The sequence below is a fragment of the Mustela putorius genome, unplaced genomic scaffold, assembly GCF_011764305.1.
Source record: "Mustela putorius furo isolate JIRA1106 unplaced genomic scaffold, ASM1176430v1.1 tig00004036_pilon_pilon_pilon, whole genome shotgun sequence".
Taxonomy (NCBI): domain Eukaryota; kingdom Metazoa; phylum Chordata; class Mammalia; order Carnivora; family Mustelidae; genus Mustela; species Mustela putorius.
In genome coordinates this window covers 294,807-312,472 of record NW_025422172.1, presented here as the reverse complement: position 1 = coordinate 312,472, position 17,666 = coordinate 294,807, and the positions used below count along the sequence as shown (strand labels likewise).

At 49.4% G+C, this 17,666-nt stretch overlaps 2 protein-coding genes, 1 long non-coding RNA gene and 1 other non-coding gene across 8 annotated transcripts in view; 1 reads left to right on the top strand and 3 right to left on the bottom strand.

Moving 5' to 3' along the window:
- The window catches only part of LOC123389822 (ral guanine nucleotide dissociation stimulator-like), an 80,688-nt gene extending 76,625 nt beyond the window's left edge, over positions 1-4,063 (bottom strand). Inside the window, exon 1 of one of the 2 annotated variants that reach the window (XM_045072434.1) lies at positions 3,977-4,063. The gene's annotated coding sequence lies outside the window, so the exon portion shown is untranslated. Of the gene's footprint in view, positions 1-3,669; positions 3,861-3,976 lie in introns of those variants that run through there. The other variant, XM_045072433.1, reaches the window with a different exon arrangement.
- A 1,846-nt stretch (positions 4,064-5,909) lies between these two features.
- LOC123389826 (protein app1-like) lies at positions 5,910-10,762 on the bottom strand. 3 transcript variants are annotated; one of them, XM_045072438.1, is made up of 6 exons: positions 10,655-10,762; positions 8,832-9,025; positions 8,183-8,242; positions 7,068-7,262; positions 6,362-6,822; positions 5,910-6,217 (listed from the first exon to the last, which is right to left on the bottom strand). In XM_045072438.1, exons 2-6 carry the CDS (start codon positions 8,902-8,904, stop codon positions 5,915-5,917), a joined length of 1,092 nt encoding a protein of 363 aa, XP_044928373.1. In that variant the 5' UTR covers positions 8,905-9,025; positions 10,655-10,762; the 3' UTR covers positions 5,910-5,914. The 3 variants fall into 3 exon arrangements, with proteins under 3 accessions (XP_044928373.1, XP_044928374.1, XP_044928375.1); XM_045072439.1 differs by having other exon boundaries at positions 5,910-6,172; XM_045072440.1 differs by lacking the exon at positions 7,068-7,262.
- A 437-nt stretch (positions 10,763-11,199) lies between these two features.
- On the bottom strand, positions 11,200-13,245 carry LOC123389832. 2 transcript variants are annotated; one of them, XR_006604471.1, is made up of 3 exons: positions 12,134-13,245; positions 11,636-11,686; positions 11,200-11,220 (listed from the first exon to the last, which is right to left on the bottom strand). It is a non-coding gene; the product is annotated as an uncharacterized LOC123389832 (long non-coding RNA). The 2 variants fall into 2 exon arrangements; XR_006604470.1 differs by lacking the exon at positions 11,200-11,220 and adding an exon at positions 11,227-11,358.
- Positions 13,246-14,936: 1,691 nt separating this feature from the next.
- LOC123389839 lies at positions 14,937-15,100 on the top strand. The gene has a single exon (XR_006604474.1). It is a non-coding gene; the product is annotated as a U1 spliceosomal RNA (small nuclear RNA).
- The last annotated feature ends 2,566 nt before the right edge of the window (positions 15,101-17,666 follow it).

Here is a 17,666-nt window from a genome sequence, read left to right as displayed (position 1 = left end):
TTAATTTCAACTTGCATTAAAATGGCTAAAGAAGTTTGTTTCCGTGGTATTCTCAGATCAGGATAACTCTGAGAAGCATCATTTGAGAAGTTCTAACATAGAAAAGAAGCTGGAATCTTAAGTCTATTTAAGTGGATCCGCAATATATATGGTCTGATCCTCTGAAATAACCAAGAAAGAAATTATGATTTAAAGCCTATATATGATCAGTTGACCTCTGTCTTGCATTTATTCCTGGGGATCTATTGACTTTAAAGTTTTATATAGTGTCCTAACTTTTTTATAAAAAATCCTATTAAAGTTTCAAAAGATACAACAACAACAAAATTTATAGAAAGATAGATCAACAGTCAAAATGCGACCAAATGTTAATAACTGCTGACTCTACAACAAAGATAGATGGGTGTTCATTGTACTGCTCTCTGAAATTCCCTACAGGTTTGAAATGTTTCATACTAAAAAATTGTAGCCTAAATCTAAAACAAAAGTTTCCAAGAATAGATCTAATAATGATCTGTTTCCTGATAAAATTTTCACTCATCTCCCAAGAAATGAATGAAAGAGAAAAGAAAGGAAAAGCCTTGGTTTCCTTCGGAGTCCAACAGAGACAGCATTTTGCCCTTCCTCATGGGCTGTTAGGGGGATTGACTGTTATGATTCATGCTCTCAAAAGATACTCAGTAATCCTCAGCTTGACCTGCTCAGAGTAGCCCCCTGGGAGCACGTTGCCGTCCTGGGCTCTGGGCCTCTGCCCTACTGTGTCCCTTCAGACTGCCAATCCAGACTCCCCTGACCCAGTCGTCCTTCCAGAAAGCCTTCCTGCCCGCCAGTATGGGATCCCACTACACTGGTGCTCACCCATCAGACCCAGGCCAGCCCTGGGGCAGGACGTCCCCCAGAGCTAGTGTCCTGGACATGGACAGTCCTCCGTGTGGAGACTGGCAAGCTGGAGCCCGCTGTGCTGCCACCTGTTTTTAGAACAAATATTGGGGTGTCTTGTGATGGGGCTCTTTCTCCCCAAAGCAGGGAAATGAGCTGCCCCCCAGTTCCATCACGCCTGTCCCACTCTTCCCCCACTGTGGAACCATTGGTACATCGCGCCTTAGGCCTCCCTGACTGCCAGGGCCCCAGAGCCTTTTCGTGGCTGAAGTTGAAAATGTTTGATGGAGGTCAGTTTGGTTTTTGATGGACCTGTTGGTGGGATGAAGCCTGGGCACTCCCTGCAAGCCAACACGAAGCCTGAGCCCCTGACCAGTAAGGCAGCGCACAGCCCACGGCCGCCCCTCCCCTAGTGCTCAGAGCTCCCCTTTCTCACGGAGTCCCACTCGCTGGTGTTTCTCTCTCTTCCTGCAGGGAGAGCCCCAAATGCCCTCTCTCTGAGGATCTATCTTGTGTGCCTGGTTAGCTCCATCTTCTGGCGGGCAAGACCGGAGTTACTGACGACGACCTCTCTTAGAGCGTCAGATCAAGGGGACTCCCCCTTACCCGACTCTGTGGGAGAGGAGGGGTGTCAGCAGGAAGTCCGGCCCCGTCTCTCACACAAGCTTAATTTGAGGGATACCAAGGTTGGAGTTGGCAGGGTCAGGGGGTCACAGCCAGAAGATCCTGAGGGTGTGGATGAGCTCTGTCCAGTGCCAAAGGCCCTGGTTGGTGAGGCTCTGTCCATCCTGCAGCTTCCATGAGCAGCCGATGTGCATTGTAAAGGCCTCGCTTGCTCACACAGTTCATGTGGCTCTTGCTGTTGCCACTAAAACTCCATCTGCATGAACACTTGTCTGTCACCCACTGACCGGCACTGTCCTTGGAGGTTCGTCCCTGAGAGGATGGGGTTCAGCCAGGAAGGACAGGGAGCAAGCCGAGAGGAGTGGCATGGCCTGTGCAACTCTGCTGGCCTGGAGCAGGGTCTGGTTGCTCCAGTGAGAGTCTGGGTGATTGAGCCCGGGGGGGTTGGAGTGGCTGGAGCGTGTCACCAGACAGGGCATGGGTGAGGTGTGTTCCAGGACATGGGGCAGGGGAGCATCTGGGAGAGGACATATGAGGGCGCTGTGGGCAGCCTCCCCAATGCTCTATGGTCACTCCCAGGGCCCCGACGTCATCACTGCTGGCTTGTCCTCCTCATGATTTCAGGTCTCATCTATAGAATCCCGGATTCCTTCTTTCCAAAGCAATGCTTCTCCCTAATGAAGACAGCATAAAGGAGCCAGCAGCCAGTCCCCTAAAAATGTGGGTAAAGCGTGTTCCAGTTTTGGTGTTTACAGGAATCATTCCTAAAGAAACAGACATTTATGGCACAGACGTGCTTATCGCTTACACTTTGAGAGTCAAATAACTGGAAATGAATTAGTTGTTCAACAGAGGGGTTTCCTGAATGCTGTCACTGAGAATGCCCAAGGGGACAGAGCGACAGTGTCTGTCCACTGAGGGGACATAAGGAAGAACAAGAGCACAGCCCCGGAACCTTCCCCGGCCCACTCTGTCACATACATGTGCGCACATGTGCACACGCACACACACACACACACACACACACACACACACTACACTGAGGGTAAGGCGGAGAAGTAGGATGCCGTGTATTATAGGGGATTGTTCATTGGTAGAAGGAACATGCCTTCCTTTTTTCATCTTTAAATCATTATTTACTAAATAAACATAGTCTGGATAAAGCCTAAAGAACTCTTTTATGACCTAACTTGTTAGCAAGAAATGAGAATATTGAAGATATAATTTTAATATTTGATAACATGCCCATTAGAATAGTTGAAACATAGACTATCCAGAAAAATGAAAGCATGTAAAGGTGTCTCATGGACCCAGACATTTCTCTCATGGTTTCTGCTTTTCAAGGCATGCTTCTAAATGGGAAACCTAGCTCAGAATGAAAATAGTTCATTTGTGTGTCCTGGTTGCAGGGGTTACAAGTTGTGGGCCTTTGTGATCCAGGCAGTGACATCACTGCCTGTGATCCCCTACCGGGGCCCACTCCTGGTTGGACCCCTACACGAACAGTGCTCCGGTCTGGCATCTCCTCTTCCCCCTTCTGCATGCAAGGACACATCTCATCTGTACACAGTGACCCCAACACACCCCTCGGAACAGGCCCCCAGGGAAGGTCTGGGAGCAGCCAGTGCCCCAGCTTGCAAACACACCTGGTTTCAGACACAAGTCTCTATGCTTACCTGGTTTGGACCTTAGATAAGCCATTGTGCCTGACAGGGATGGTCCTCTCTGCAAAATATGGATGAATCCAGCATGTCTTTCTATCAGATGTCCACAGGCATAGGTTGAATAATAGCTCTGATGTTAGAGGAGTGCTGTCACAGGTAGGAAATACCTCCCAATTTCCTCCCTCCTATCAACTTCTTGGAATCTGCTACTAATCAGATCCCACCCCACAGTCCCTCCTGGGGTGTGTGTGTGTTTGTGTGCACAAGCACACTCGCTCCTGAGTGCACACATGTCTTCATCGGTGCTCATATTCTGGAGTCCCAGAAGACGACAGCCCCACCTACAAAGGGCTGGGTAATAGCTTCTCAAGAACTTAGGCTTCGAATTTTCAATGAAATCCCTTAGAAAGGGACTGGCCTTGGCCCTTGGCCCTTGGCCCTTGGGTGGGAACAAGTTATGCGGATGATAGGGCTATGGATACATCCGAGGGGAGGCACCTACCTGAAGGAGCCTACTGGAAAGTTTCCATCGACAGACAGGTGCTTGATTGAAACATTTAGGTGTTTACCCCTGTCTGGGACATTCCTGACTTAAAAGTGTTCAAGGGGTGAAGTGGGGTGATATCCCAGGGGTGACAGCATGATCTCAGTATCCTGGTGGTCCGCAGAAGACCAGGTGGGCCCTGAATGCTTCAGAGTTCCCAGACATCAGTTAGGGAAAATGGCTGAAAACCATGAAGCTACATCCCAGCTTTCTACTCTGTAAAGCCCTGTACTCCGAATCACAGCATAGTTGGGTGATCACTTACCTGGGAGTGGTCTAGAAGAAGCAGAAGCCTTGGCGAGACCTCCGACACCTCGCAGTTGGTCAGTATGATCTTCATAGTCATCCTATGAGATGGTAGGGGGCAGGTGTTAGGACCATTTCACAGATGAGGAGACTGAGGCTGGCAGGCAGAATAACAGCCCACCAGTGGCCCAGTAACTGCACAGACAGGAGTTACTGACGACGACCTCAATTAGAGCATCAGATCAAGGGGACTCCCCTTCCCGACTTTGTGGGAGGAGAGAGATCTCAGCAAGGTTGGGCTTGGCAGGGTCAGGGGGGGGGGTCACAGCCAGAGGATCCTGAGGGTGTGGATGAGCTCTGTCCAGTGCCAAAGCCCCTGGTTGAGGCTCTGTTCATCCTGCAGTTTCCATGAGCAGCCGATGTGCATTGTAAAGGCCTCTCTTGCTCACACAGTTCAAGTGGCTCTGCTCTTGCCACAAAAACTCCATCTGCATGAACACTTGTCTGTCACCCACTGACCGGCTGTCCTTCAAGGTTCCTCCCTGAGAGGATGGGGTTCAGCCAGGAAGGACAGGGAGCAAGCCGAGAGGAGTGGCATGGCCTGTGCACCTCTGCTGGCCTGGAGGGGGGTCTGGTTGCTCCAGTTAGAGTCTGGGTGATTGAGCCCGGGGGGCTGGAGTGGTTGGAGCATGTCACCGGACAGGGCATGGGTGAAGTGTGTTCCAGGACATGGGGCAGGGGAGCATCTGGGAGAGGACATATGAGGGCGCTGTGGGCAGCCTCCCCAATGCTCTATGGTCATTCCCAGGGCCCCGACGTCATCACTGCTGGCTTGTCCTCCTCATGATTTCAGGTCTCATCTATAGAATCCTGGATCCCTCCTTTCCAAAGCAATGCTTCTCCCTAATGAAGACAGCATAGAGGAGACAGCAGCCAGTCCCCTAAAAATGTGGGTAAAGTGTGTTTCGGTGTTGGTGTTTATAGGAATCATTTCTAAAAAAAACAGACATTTATGACACAGACATGCTTATCACTTACATTATGAGAGTCAAATAACTGGATATGAATTAGTTGCTCAACAGAGGGGGTTCCTGAATGCTGTCACTGAGAATGCCCAAGGGGACAGAGCGACAGTGTCAGTCCACTGAGGGGACGTTAGGTAGAACAAGAACAGAGCCCCTGAACTTTCCCTGTCCCACTCTGTCACAAACATGTGCGCACCCCCCCACACACACACGCTACACTTAGAGGGAAAGGCAGAGAAGGACGCCGTGTGTGATGGGGGATTTATTCCTTGGTAGAAGGAACGTGCCTTTTTTTTTTTTTTTCATGTTTAAGTTTATTATTGACTAAATAGATATAGTCTGAATAAAACCTAAAGACCTCTTGATGACCTAACTTGTTAGCAAGAAAGGAGAATATTTAAGATATGATTTTAATATTTGATAAGATGCCCATCAGAATAGTTGAAACGCAGACTACCCGGGAAATTGAAAGCATGTAAAGGTGTGTCTCAGGGACCCAGACATTTCTCTCAGGGTTTCTGCTTTTCAAGGCATGCTTCTAAATGGGAAACCTAGCTCAGAATGAAAACAGTTCATGTGGGGGCTTCCCGTGGTCTCTGTTCTTTCAGGAACATTCCTCTGTAATAAAATGTTATTTGTATAACAAAGTTTGAAAAGAGGGGAATCACACTTATGTTCTGCAGACACACACAGAAGGCCATACTGTAGGATTCCAGGCAGAGGAAAATCCAAGTGGAGGTGAAGTGGCCGAGACAGAGAGCAGAGCAGCGGTTGCAGGGACTGGGCGAGGGACAGAGCAGTGAGCGATGAGGAGCGCGGGTGTCTCTGTGACAGAAACGTCGTAGAATGACATGGTTGTGCAACACCCTGAATGGACCTAATGAAACCTCCATATCCCACTGCAAAGAATGCAAGTAAAATGTTATGTAAACTCAAGTTCTACTGTCTTTAATTAAATCTAGTATGTAATTATATACATACACACAAAAGAGAAGAAATACAAAAAAAGCAATAAGGGGGATGGGAAAGACACGCTTTCTGGTTGTAGCAAGCACGAGGTGCTCCTCGGGAGCGAAGCATGCTTGCTCCACGGAGGCAGGTGGCGGCAGCTCGGGGACCGAGACTGCTTGCTCCACGGAGGCAGGGGGCGGCAGCTCGGGGACCGAGCCTGCTTGCTCCACGGAGGCAGGGGGCGGCAGCTCGGGGACCGAGCCTGCTTGCTCCACGGAGGAAGGTGGCGGCAGCTCGGGGACCGAGACTGCTTGCTCCACGGAGGCAGGGGGCGGCAGCTGCTTGCTTGCTCCACGGAGGCAGGGGGCGGCAGCTCGGGGACAGCTCAGGGGCGGCAGCCGAGCCTGCTTGCTCCGGACGGAGGAAGGTGGCGGCAGCTCGGGGACCGAGACTGCTTGCTCCACGGAGGCAGGTGGCGGCAGCTCGGGGACCGAGCCTGCTTGCTCCACGGAGGCAGGGGCGGCAGCTGGGGGACCGAGCGAGCCTGCTTGCTCCACGGAGGCAGGGGGCGGCAGCTCGGGGGCCAAGCCTGCTTGCTCCACGGAGGCAGGTGGCGGCAGCTCCGGGGCAGGACCCTGCTGGTCATCCAGGAAAGTCAAAAGGCCTGGTGGCTCTTCCGTGGCAGAGAAGTGAACGAGGGCCCTGACGACCATCTGCCCTGGCCCCAACGGGTCAGGGGGGGGCACTGGTCTTCCTATCCCACAGTGAGCAGCCGCAGCAGGGATGGCGGGGACCAGCTCAGGCCCCAGAGGTGCAGCGGGTGCCAGAGTGGCTGCTGGAACAACTTCCCGAGACACATCCTGATCTGGCTCCGGGGCCGGTGATGTAGCTCCAAGAAGAGAAAGCATCATCAGCTTGGTTGACTTCCCTCTCGCCCTTCCCTTTCCCTACCACTCAGCGTGACCTGTGTTCAAGACCCAGCCCCTGGAAGGTGTCCCCAACAGAAGCCCATGGGGACAGGGATCTGAGATAACTCACTCCTCTCGGCCCAACTACAATCTATGGCGGCTTCCTCAGGGTGGCCCACCCTGCCTCCTCCTCAGGCCCACATCAGTTAACCCCAGTCCTCCTCACCCCCAGCCTCTGGTTCTGTGGTCTCAGCGCGCTGCCTTTCTGGCAGCAGAAGCTGGGCACGGCGCAGCAGGTCCGAGCCAGGCGCATTGACCTGCAGGTAGGCCAGTAGAGCATGCAAGTTGGGATACTCTGGAGGCTGCACAAAAATCCCCTGGATACCTTTCCACCCACATATCCAGGATGGCATAGACGGCCCTGGGGACAGACATAGAGGCAGAGAAGTCAGAGGACAGGGTATGCATCCAAACCAATATCCCAGGGAACCCCTGTGGGAACCTGGGCCCCTGGGCTTCCAGCTCCTGTCCGAGACCAGTCGGACTCCTTGTCCACCTGCGACCTGGCAGTCCCGCCTGAGACAGGCCTGCTCCCACACGGCAGGCTGGCCAAAAGCCTCTGGGAGTGGGAGTCCTTGGTCAATGGGGGGAGCATTTCTGGACTTTTTAGGGGAGCTGGACACACTCCTCAGTCTGTCTCCTTGCCCATGAGCCATTTGAATTCAACTGCATGTGTCCAGGGAGGGGTGGTGTCTGGCCTCTTAATTACCCTCACTGCACTCGCCTCTGCTCCGTGAAGATCCAACCGAGGAGGGAACAAAGGGACTCTGTCTCTAGCCAAGCCTTCCCAGGACCCTCCCCATACCTCCACCGTTACCTCCTCTGCCCAGTCACTAGGTGCCATGAGAGTGGGTCTGTTTCCACTGACACTCACCTCCCACAGGGTGTGGGATGCCTGCTGCTCCCTGGGCTCTACTGGGTCACCACTCTCCCTGAGCCCCCTCTGAGCACCGAGTGCAGGTGCCAACAGACTGCTGTGCGATGCTTCCTAAATCCTGCGTTCTGGGTCCCAGAATTGGGGCAGAGAGAGGGCTGGGAGGGGGCAGGGATGGAGCATGACCCACTCAGGGGTTGAAGCTGTCCTCCATGCCCCTCTGCTCACACACCTACCCCAGCTCCCCAGGGCACCTTCCCAGTTTCCAGTAGAAGCTCTCAGACCTTTACCGTAAAGCAGGAATCACAGAGGTGTGCGTGAAGGTCCAGTAGCCCCTCGAACTCACAGTACCCTTACTGCCCTGCTGGAGAGGGAAGGCCCTCCTGGAGCAGCCAAAGCTTACTCACATGTTGCGCTGGTCCTGGGGTCCGCCGACCTCGTCATACGTGGAGTAAACACATCCGAATCTAGAGGAGGCCAGGGGGCATCACATGAGATGTCTGTGGATGTTGGCTCTCACCGCCTGACCCTCGACTAGCCTGCAGCCCTGGGGTGCTCTCTGTTCTGTGCAGGGATCCCATTCAGCTCCGAGACAATCGCCTCCACCTACTGGGGCTTCCTGAATGCTTGCTGAATGAAAGGGCCCCAACCAGCCCATCACCGACATCTGAGTTGCCCTGGCCCCTGCTCACCCTCAGGGTTGCCTGCTCTGGATTCACCCACACACAGTCCCCAGAAGGAATCTCAGATCTCCCTTTCAGTGGCAAAGGAGCCCAGCTCAAGATCACAGTGAGAGTCAGGAATGAGGCAGAGGTTTCATCATCATGAGGGGCACGGGAATGTTCAAAGAGCATGCCCACAGGCCCAACAACAGACTTCTCCACTGGCGCAGGCTACCAAGTGTTCTTTCCCTACAAGACCCCACTGAATCCCTATAATACCTCTGCCCCAGTTAGGAGCAAGGGAAGCTTGGGGAAGCTTGGGGTCCTGCCAAGTCTCACAACCAGGCATTGGCCAAATCCCACGGAGCAGTTAGGGGCAAGGGAGGGTGCTCACCTTGCAAAGAGGAGGCCCAGCACCTCCTGGGTGGTAGCAAGGGTGCGATGTATTTCGAGAAACATGTGAACATAGTTTAGATCTTCTTTTAGGACGGCAGTCACCAGGTAATCTATTATGGCCTCCAATGAACTGGCACGAGTGTTCCATAGTATCAAGGTCTTATTCCTCTTCCTGGTTGAGCCATTTTCCCCCTGAGGTGAATCAGAGGAGACATGAGTCAGTGCTGTGGCCACCAGGAGGGTTGGGGCTTGGAGGGCAGAATGAGCCCCCAGATCTCAGGGACTTCTACAAGAGGTGGGACAAGAGAGCCCAGAGTCCGAAAAAGAATCGGGTGACTCAGTGTCTCATTGGGTTCAGCCTAAGACTCTTGGTTTTGCTTCAGGTCATGCTCTCCCTGTCCTGAGGCTGCGTTCCTCGTAGGGCTGTGTCCATAGGGCAGTGTCTGCTTGAGGATTCTGTCTCTCCCTCTGCTTCTCCCCACTCTCCTCTGCCTCCCTCTCAATCCATCAATCAACCAATCAATTAAGAACCCTTTAAAGAAGGGGTGTCTGGGTGGCTCAATGGGTTAAAGCCTCTGCCTTTGGCTTAGGTCATGATCTCAGGGTCCTGGGATCGAGCCCCGCATCGGGCTCTCTACTCGGTGGGGAGCCTACTTCCCCTCTCTGTCTCAGCCTGCCTCTCTGCCTACTTGTGATCTCTGTCTGTCAAATAAAGAAATAAAATGAAAAAAAAAAAAGAAAGAAAGAAAGAAAGAAAGAAAGAAAGAAAGAAAGAAACCTTAAAGGAAAAGAGAAAATGTTCTTGGTATCCATACAAAGAATTGAAGAAAATGATGTCTGAACTTGCTAGTATCTCAGGTCCTTTTGTGAGCGGAGTATTGGTAGCACGTCCCTGCATGAGTGGTATGGATCCTGTGATTTCTGATGACATAGCCCCATTGTTTTTATTTTTTTGAAAGATTTTTTATTTATTTTTTTGACAGAGAGAGAGAGGTCACAAGTAGGCAGAGAGGCAGCCAGACAGAGAGGGGGGGCAGCAGACTCCCCACTGAACAGAGACCCCCCCCCCCCACAACGTGGGCCTCGATCCCAGGATCGTGAGACCATGACCTGAGCTGCAGGCAGAGGCTGAACCCCCTGAGCCACCCCGGCACCCAACATATCTCATTCTTGAGATGAGAACAAAGACGTTTTAGGTGAGAGGGCTTAGGATAGGAGGGCACGGAGGCTGTAGGATGCAGCACTGTTCATTAGCCACAGAAGGGGATTATATCCAGTCCTGCCCCTGTAAAGGGCTAGATGCCGGTGATAAATGACTGGCCTTCTGGACTGCCGTGCAGGGCAGTGAGGCCCCTGTTCCTCACCCTAGAAGCCCCAAAGATGTGTTCCATCAAAACAAAAGCACAGAGCAAGAGACAGAGTACCATGGGCCCCATGTCCCTTTGGATCAGAATCTCCCAACTCACTCTTGCAAATGATCATTTGCAAGATTTGTATAACCTGAGGAAGGAATGTTGGGCCAATGGAGACACCTGGGAGCATGAGTTAGGAAAATGCCTAGGCCAGGGCAAAAGGAGTCTAGATCAACGGGATGAGACCTGGTCTAAAGTCTCTTTAATGATACTCCTATAAGTATGTGGACAATGGCAGTGCTTCTGTCCAAGGCGTGGGCAGGACCATGAGGGCCAGTTTGGGGAAGAGATGGGATGCAGATTCACGGGAGTACAGGACTCTAGGAGGCCAGGCTGGCTTCTCGGAAGTGGGGCCCTTGGTGCGGCATGGGCGCCCCAGGGGTTGGGTCTCCCCAGCACCTGCACTCACCCTGAGCCAGCGCCAGACTCTGTTGGCCCTGTGCGGCTTCTTGTCTTTTGGGGAAGGAGAGCAGCGGATGTCAACATTCATCTCCTGCACCATGTCCTCTGGAGCGTTCTGTAAAGACAGTGCCCGGCAGCCAGGCAGGAGACCTTAGAGCCCTGTCTGGAGGCGTTTGCTAGTCTTTAGACCCAGGGCGCTCCATTCCAGACACACCACAGCCCAGGTGGCAGAGCCCTCCCCCAAGGAGAGAAACGTGGCCCAGCTTCAGGGCCTTGGATGTGCTCTGGCACAGCTAAGAGGCACCTCAGGAATCCCCGGTGCACCCAGCCCACCATGACATTGGTGTGAACAAGAAGGGATCACCAGGGTATCCACTGTGCTCACCCTCCTCCAGCCCATGGGCGGGAACCCCCACATATCCCTCCTCCCCTCAAAGTCCAGAGGAAGGAATGGGGCTTCCCTAGGACGGTTCAGAGGGGTGGGCATCGCCTAGTCTCCTCAGTAGTAAGTACCTTATGGCGTCTCCCTCGAAACATCCTGAGGCATCGCGGGGGGGGGGTTTCAGCCAACTTCTGCAGCATGGGAACAAGACATTTTCCTGGGGGTTCTGGTACCCAGAGCCCCGGGACGTACGTAGACAGGACGAAAACATCTTTCTGTGTCAGACGTTTCTGTCCAAATAGCCCTGATACCGGACTAGAGTGTGGGTCCTGGTTGCAGGGGTTACAAGCTGTGGGCCTTTGTGATCCAGGCAGTGACATCACTGCCTGTGATCCCCTACCGGGGCCCACTCCTGGTTGGACCCCTACATGAACAGTGCTCCGGTCTGCCATCTCCTCTTCCCCCTTCTGCATGCAAGGACACATCTCATCTGTACACAGTGACCCCAAAACACCCCTCGGAACAGGCCCCCAGGGAAGGTCTGGGAGAAGCTAGGTCCCCAGCTTGCAAACACACCTGGTTTTAGACACAAGTCTCTATACTTACCTGGTTTGGACCTTAGATAAGCCGTTGTGCCTGACAGGGATGGTCCCTTCTCTGCAAAATACGGATGATTCCAGCATGTCTTTCTATCAGATGTCCACAGGCATAGGTTGGATAATAGCTATGATGTTAGAGGAGTGCTGTCACAGGTAGGAAATACCTCCCACCCAATTTCCTCCCTCCTATCAACTTCTTGGAATCTGCTACTGATCAGATCCCACCCCACAGTCCCTCCTGGGGTGTGTGTGTGTGTTTGTGTGCACAAGCACACTCGCTCCTGTGTGCACACATGTGTTCATCAGTGCTCATATTCTGGAGTCCCAGAAGACGACAACCCCACCTACAAAGGGCTGGGTAGTAGCTTCTCAAGAACTTAGGCTTCGAATTTTCAATGAAATCCCTTAGTAAGGGACTGACCTTGGCCCTTGGCCCTTGGCCCTTGGGTGGGAACAAGTTATGCGGATGATAGGGCTATGGATACATCCAAGGGGAGGCACCTACCTGAAGGAGCCTACTGCAAAGTTTCCATTGACAGCCAGGTGCATGATTGAAATACTTAGGTGTCTACCCCTGTCTGGGACAATCCTGGCTTAAAAGTGTTCAAGGGGTGAAGTGGGGTGATATCCCAGGGGTGACAGCATGATCTCAGGATCCCGGTGGTCCCCAGAAGACCAGGTGGGGCCCGAATGCTTCAGAGTTCCCAGACATCAGTTAGGGAAAATGGCTGAAAACCATGAAGCTATGTCCTGGCTTTCTACTCTGTAAAGCCCTGTACTCCGAATCACAGCATAGTTGGGTGATCACTTTCCTGGGAGAGGTCCAGAAGAAGCAGGAGCTTGGTGAGACCTCTGACACCTCGCAGGTCTGGTGTTGGTCTGTGTCACTGGAATCCATAGAACCTGGAGTGGGTGGTTCCCACCTCCTGGGTGGCTCTGCTGGTTAAGCAACTGCTTTCAGCTCAGGCCATTATCCCGGATTCCTGGGATCGAATCCCACATAGGGCTTCAGCTCCATGGGGAGTCTGCTTCTCCCTCTGACCTTCTCCGCTCTCATGCACTCCCTCACTCAAATAAATAAAATCTTTAAAAACAAAACAAAACAAAACAATTGGAATTGGAACTCAGTCACGTGCCTACGATAAAAATGCCTCGTCCCTGGCAGGGTGAACGCAGAGTTCTGACAGAATCCGAGGAGATAAGACTGGTGGAATGTTTTTTTCTGTGCGGGCTCACTGAAGAGCTGGGTGTGAATTTTCAGCTCCACGGTAGGGAGCAGGGTGCGGTGACAGTCACCTCAGCCATTGGTGCTGCAAGCCTTTAGGGAGTAAAACAGCGGCACTTGCTGGAACCCAGGGCCCGTCTCTGCTGCTTGGGGCAGCTGCAGTTGCACCAGGGGAAGTCCACCTGAGGATCAGGGCAAGAGCCCCTCCCCTAGAAGGCCATCACGAACAGCTCACCCCTCTTAAGTTCACTGATCAGAGAGGGCTGCAAAGCTGCAGAGCTCAGGGAAATCACTAGGTAGCATTCTTTGTATTTTTATTTTGTAGGCTTTTGTTTATTTTTTTCATGTTTTTCTTAATTTCATCTTCTTTTAAATAATTCTTATTAGAAAGAGAGTGTGTGGGGTGTGGTTGGGCAGTGGTTGGGCAGAGGCAGAGAATCTTCAAGCAGACCCCCCCAGCTGAGCACAGAGTCCAACTCAGGCGCCCCAGCAGGATCCCAGACTCAAAAGATCAAGACCTGATCAAGACTGAGCTGAAACTCAACAACTGAGCCACCCAGGCTCCCCTCCAAGAGTAGCCTTAAGTCAGAAGAAATTAAAATAAGATCAATCCTAAATATGCATGAATTTTAAAAAAGAGTAGGAGAAGGAAGAGAAAGAAGAAAGCCAAGAGCAGCGAGAGAGTAGTCAAGGAGTAATATGAATTTTACTAAAGTGTGGCATGAGACAAAACTAGAAAGAAAGAAAGAAAGAACTTTATTAGTAGTCTCTCTGTGGTATGACCAAATGTGCTTTGTTTTTATAATACATACTTGAAAAAATGTCTTCCTATTATTTAAAGCATGCATGAATTATTTCAATTTTAGTTTTAATATTTAAAGAAAGGGTGTTATATAATTTACTTTCTCAAATGTCATAGGACTTCTGGCAGGAATCCTCCTCAACCACGCTGCATCGCCAAAGGTCTTGGAGGTGATCCTTGACTGTGTTCTCGAACATGAACCAGTAATAGTTGACATTCCTGCATCGTGTTTGTTTCCGTTATTGTCCTTGCCACAGTGAAAAGTACTGATTAGTTTTCTTATGTACATATTAAGTGTCTCTTTCTGTCTCACTTATCAACTCCAAAAGGGCAGTCACCTTTTCTGTTTTATTCACCAATATATAATCAATTGCCTAGCACAATGACACATGAGGTAGGAACTCAATAAATACCTTTGAATGAATAAATATATAAACCAAGAAAGTGAAATCGTATCACAGAGTTTGGAAGTGTAATCGAAGTGTAATCGAAAATGTATAAATGCAAATAAAAATTGATTCATTGGAGCAAATGGTTGCCAATTTGTCATCACAAAATGGGCCATTAGTGTCCAGATTGTTTTTTTTTTTACTGCTTTCTCATTACTATTTTTCACTAAGATTTGCTATTCCCAAAACATAGCCGTATCATCTGGGAAAAGAATAAACAGTTGTTTCTGATGTAGTGTAAACTCGTGAACCAGCACGAAGGTGAGGCAATTGATGCCCCCAGAGCACACGGTGTCAGGAGACACTCACGCCTAGGTTTGCTCAAGCCTCATCCATGAACCTTCATGACCCTGAGCGAGTGCCTCCTTAAATTTTGTACCCTAGGGCCCTCCCTTGTCCCATTCTGGCATCTCTGTTAGTTTATCTATTATTTGTTCTTTCTATAAACTTATCCTTGGAAGAGAAAAGAGTGCATGTCCAGGCTATGTCATCTTGCCAACAGCAGGTTCATGAATGTCCTTCTTTTCATACACAGATTTCTTTCCCATCTCTTGACTGCCTGCCAGACCCACAGAACAAAACCTCCAGGTTGGTTAGGATGATCTCTTTCCTTTCCTCCAGTCCCATATTGCTCTTTGGGACCAAACTGACTGGCTGCACTAAACATTTTTGTTATCCAACCTTAGCTGGTGTGTAATGAGACTTGTTACTCTGCTCTTCTTCATCACTCTGTGCAGGCCAGAGTTTACCAATGAGGTGCTGGGTCTCAGTGCATAGACCCCTTTCTGTGCCTTCAACATACTTTATGTTAACTACTTCCCAACATTTAAAATTGCCAATTTTACAGGGGAGATACCATGATCACGAAGGTGGTTTTCCCAGGGCGAGGCTTATCCATTGCACTCCGGATGTGCGGACCCCTGCGATTTCCCCAAATGTGGGAAACTCGACTGCATAATTTGTGGTAGTGGGGGACTGCGTTCGCGCTTTTCCCTGAAAAAAATAAAATAAAATAAAATAAAATTGCCAATTTTACATGAAAATCCAGATGTACAAAATCTCAAAAATGGAAAAAAACCACATTTTTCAAAAGATTTTCTTTTCTTCATTTTAGGAGAGATAGGATGTGCACGTGCATGAGTTGGAGGAGGGGCAGAGGCAGAGGGAGAGGAACAGACACCTAAAAAGACCCCATGCTAAGCAGGGAACCCTACATAAGGCTTAATCTCACCACCCAATCATGACCTTAGCCAAAACCAAGAGTTGGTGCTTAATCAACAGAGCTGCCCAGGTGCCCCATACAACACATTAAAAAAAAAAGAAAGAAAAAAAAAAAAAGAAAATCTGACAAGATTTTTCTCAGTGTCTGTTTGTTAGGAAAAAGATTTCCATGCCCCTCACAAATTAGAGAACTGGTTTAACATACATCTCCTGGAGACTTTCTTAACTTGGTTTGCTGACCTTCTTCGGGATGGGTTCTAGCAATTTGCTTCCACACAGCCTCTTTCCTTGCTGAATATGCATCAGCAAATGCCTTCTGTGTACATTAACACTATTCCCCAAATACTTTCTCTCTATCTATACACAGGATATGGACTGTATATCTGACTTTGTTTGGACGGATCGGGCCATGGAACTAGTTCTAGCAATGAGTGACGAGTAGAAATTTTATGTTTCTTATGGCTGAGCATTTAATTGTTAGTGCGAGCCTTTAGAGATCTCATTTTCCCTCTTTAGTGACAGGGAACATGGAAGGTAAGTGAAGCTTTCTAGCCTGTGTTCCTCAGTGGCTTTAATGAACAGAATTCCCTGTCATTTTGCAATGGACATGTAGTAAGACCAAGAAATAAACTTTTGGGGACACTTGGGTGGCTCAGTCAGTTAAGCCACTGCCTTCAGCTCAGGTCATGATTCCAGGGTCGTGGGATTGAGTTCTGCACTGGGCTCCTTGCTCAGTGGGGAGCCTGCTTCTCCCTCTGCCTGCTATTCCCCCTACTTGTGTTTTCTTTCTCTCTCCCTGACAAATAAATAAAATATTAAAAAGAAGAAAAACGAAAGAAAGAAAGAAAGAAACTTTTGTTGGAACTGTTTGTTGTCACCACAAAACCTAGTCTATCTTGACTGATAGGATGCTCTTGGTCACATCTATAGTTTTGTTTCACCTTTCAGATTTAATCAAGCCCAATGTTTTAAGAAAATCAAAGGCAATTATGTCACAGATTGCCTTCTCAGAGTTCTAAGATCTGAGCAACAGAGAGAAAAAATAGCACCTGATGCAGCTATGTGGATGAGAAATGAATTTATAAAATTGACTTTCTATTCCAGAATGTTCTTTGCAATGATCATTGTTTTTCCTTTCGTAGAATATTAGGCAATTGTGTTAAACATGAAAAATACACTCAGAGGTTTTTGTTTGTATTGTGTAAGTGATTTTCAGTATCATTATTAGGATTTTATAGAAATACTTTTGTAATATGTGTGGTTCCTATATTTCTTCATGAAATTTTATTAAAATCCAGTTTTTCCCAAAGAAACACATTTCTATTTAATGATGCAAATCAATGGAAAAATAAGATGTGACACTCCAAAATTCACTTTACATGTCACTGTTAAAGGCATATATCTATTCCAAATGAGGAGATGCAATTCTAGTTCACATAGCCTCAGAAGTAATTAGATACTTCAACTAGTATTAATAATGCTACAACTATTCACGGGCGAAGATCAACAAACCCAGTCACACCTAGTTGAGGTGCTTTGGAATCAGAGGCAGAAGAGGGAGCAAGATTATGTGGGTCCCTGTTCTCTCTGCATACTTCAGAGGAAGGCCTGCTGGACAGGGGGCTAAGAATGGACTTGACCATAGGGTTGGGTTCCTTCATAGAGGTTGGATTCCAATGCCATGGGAGGGAACATGGACAGCAGCCTTTCTCAAGGACTCCAGTGCCAAGCAGAGCAAGCTTGGGTGCCAGATATTCAAGGACTGCTGGTTCCTGAGGAACTTGGGGGCCCCAGTGCAACTGAAAATTGACAGTGGGTGCACCTTAACCCATTGGGAGAGGTGTAGCCACGAAAGGACACTCATGCAACAACCTGACTGCCCATACCCACACTGCCATGTCGTAGGCACCCATCACAGGCTAGCCAAAAATCTAGGTGCTTTATACTTGCTAGCTCTTACCTTCACTATCACCCTTTAAGATGGATATAAATATTTCTAATTTTACAGATGAGGAGAATGAGGCTCCAGGGAAGTTAGGTTACTTATCTAAAGTTAGCTGACTTCTAAATGGCAGAATCAGGATTTAAACCAGGTTGTGCTCTTTTCCTCTGTGTTTATTTATATGATATGATATTACCTGATACGATATTAAATAAATACAATAGGAAAATGGCTACTGAAAATACAATTCACAGTATTTTAAAGATACATAACTTTTTAAATAATCACTATATTGATCAAACTCCATCTTCAAAATGGACCCTCCCTTCCTCTAGCCAAGACACCAACAATGATGACACCTCTATTGATTTTTGCTAAAGAGTGGCACTTGAGACATTG

Coding starts and splice junctions, on each gene's coding strand:
- LOC123389826 (XM_045072438.1), bottom strand. CDS start 8,904: ATGTTCACATGTTTCTCGAAATACATCGCACCCTTGCTACCACCCAGG. Junction 8,243..8,831: donor CTGGGCCTCCTCTTTGCAAG/GTGAGCACCCTC, acceptor GGCCTCCTCTAG/ATTCGGATGTGTTTACTCCA. Junction 7,263..8,182: donor CCCCAGGACCAGCGCAACAT/GTGAGTAAGCTT, acceptor GTCTGTCCCCAG/GGCCGTCTATGCCATCCTGG.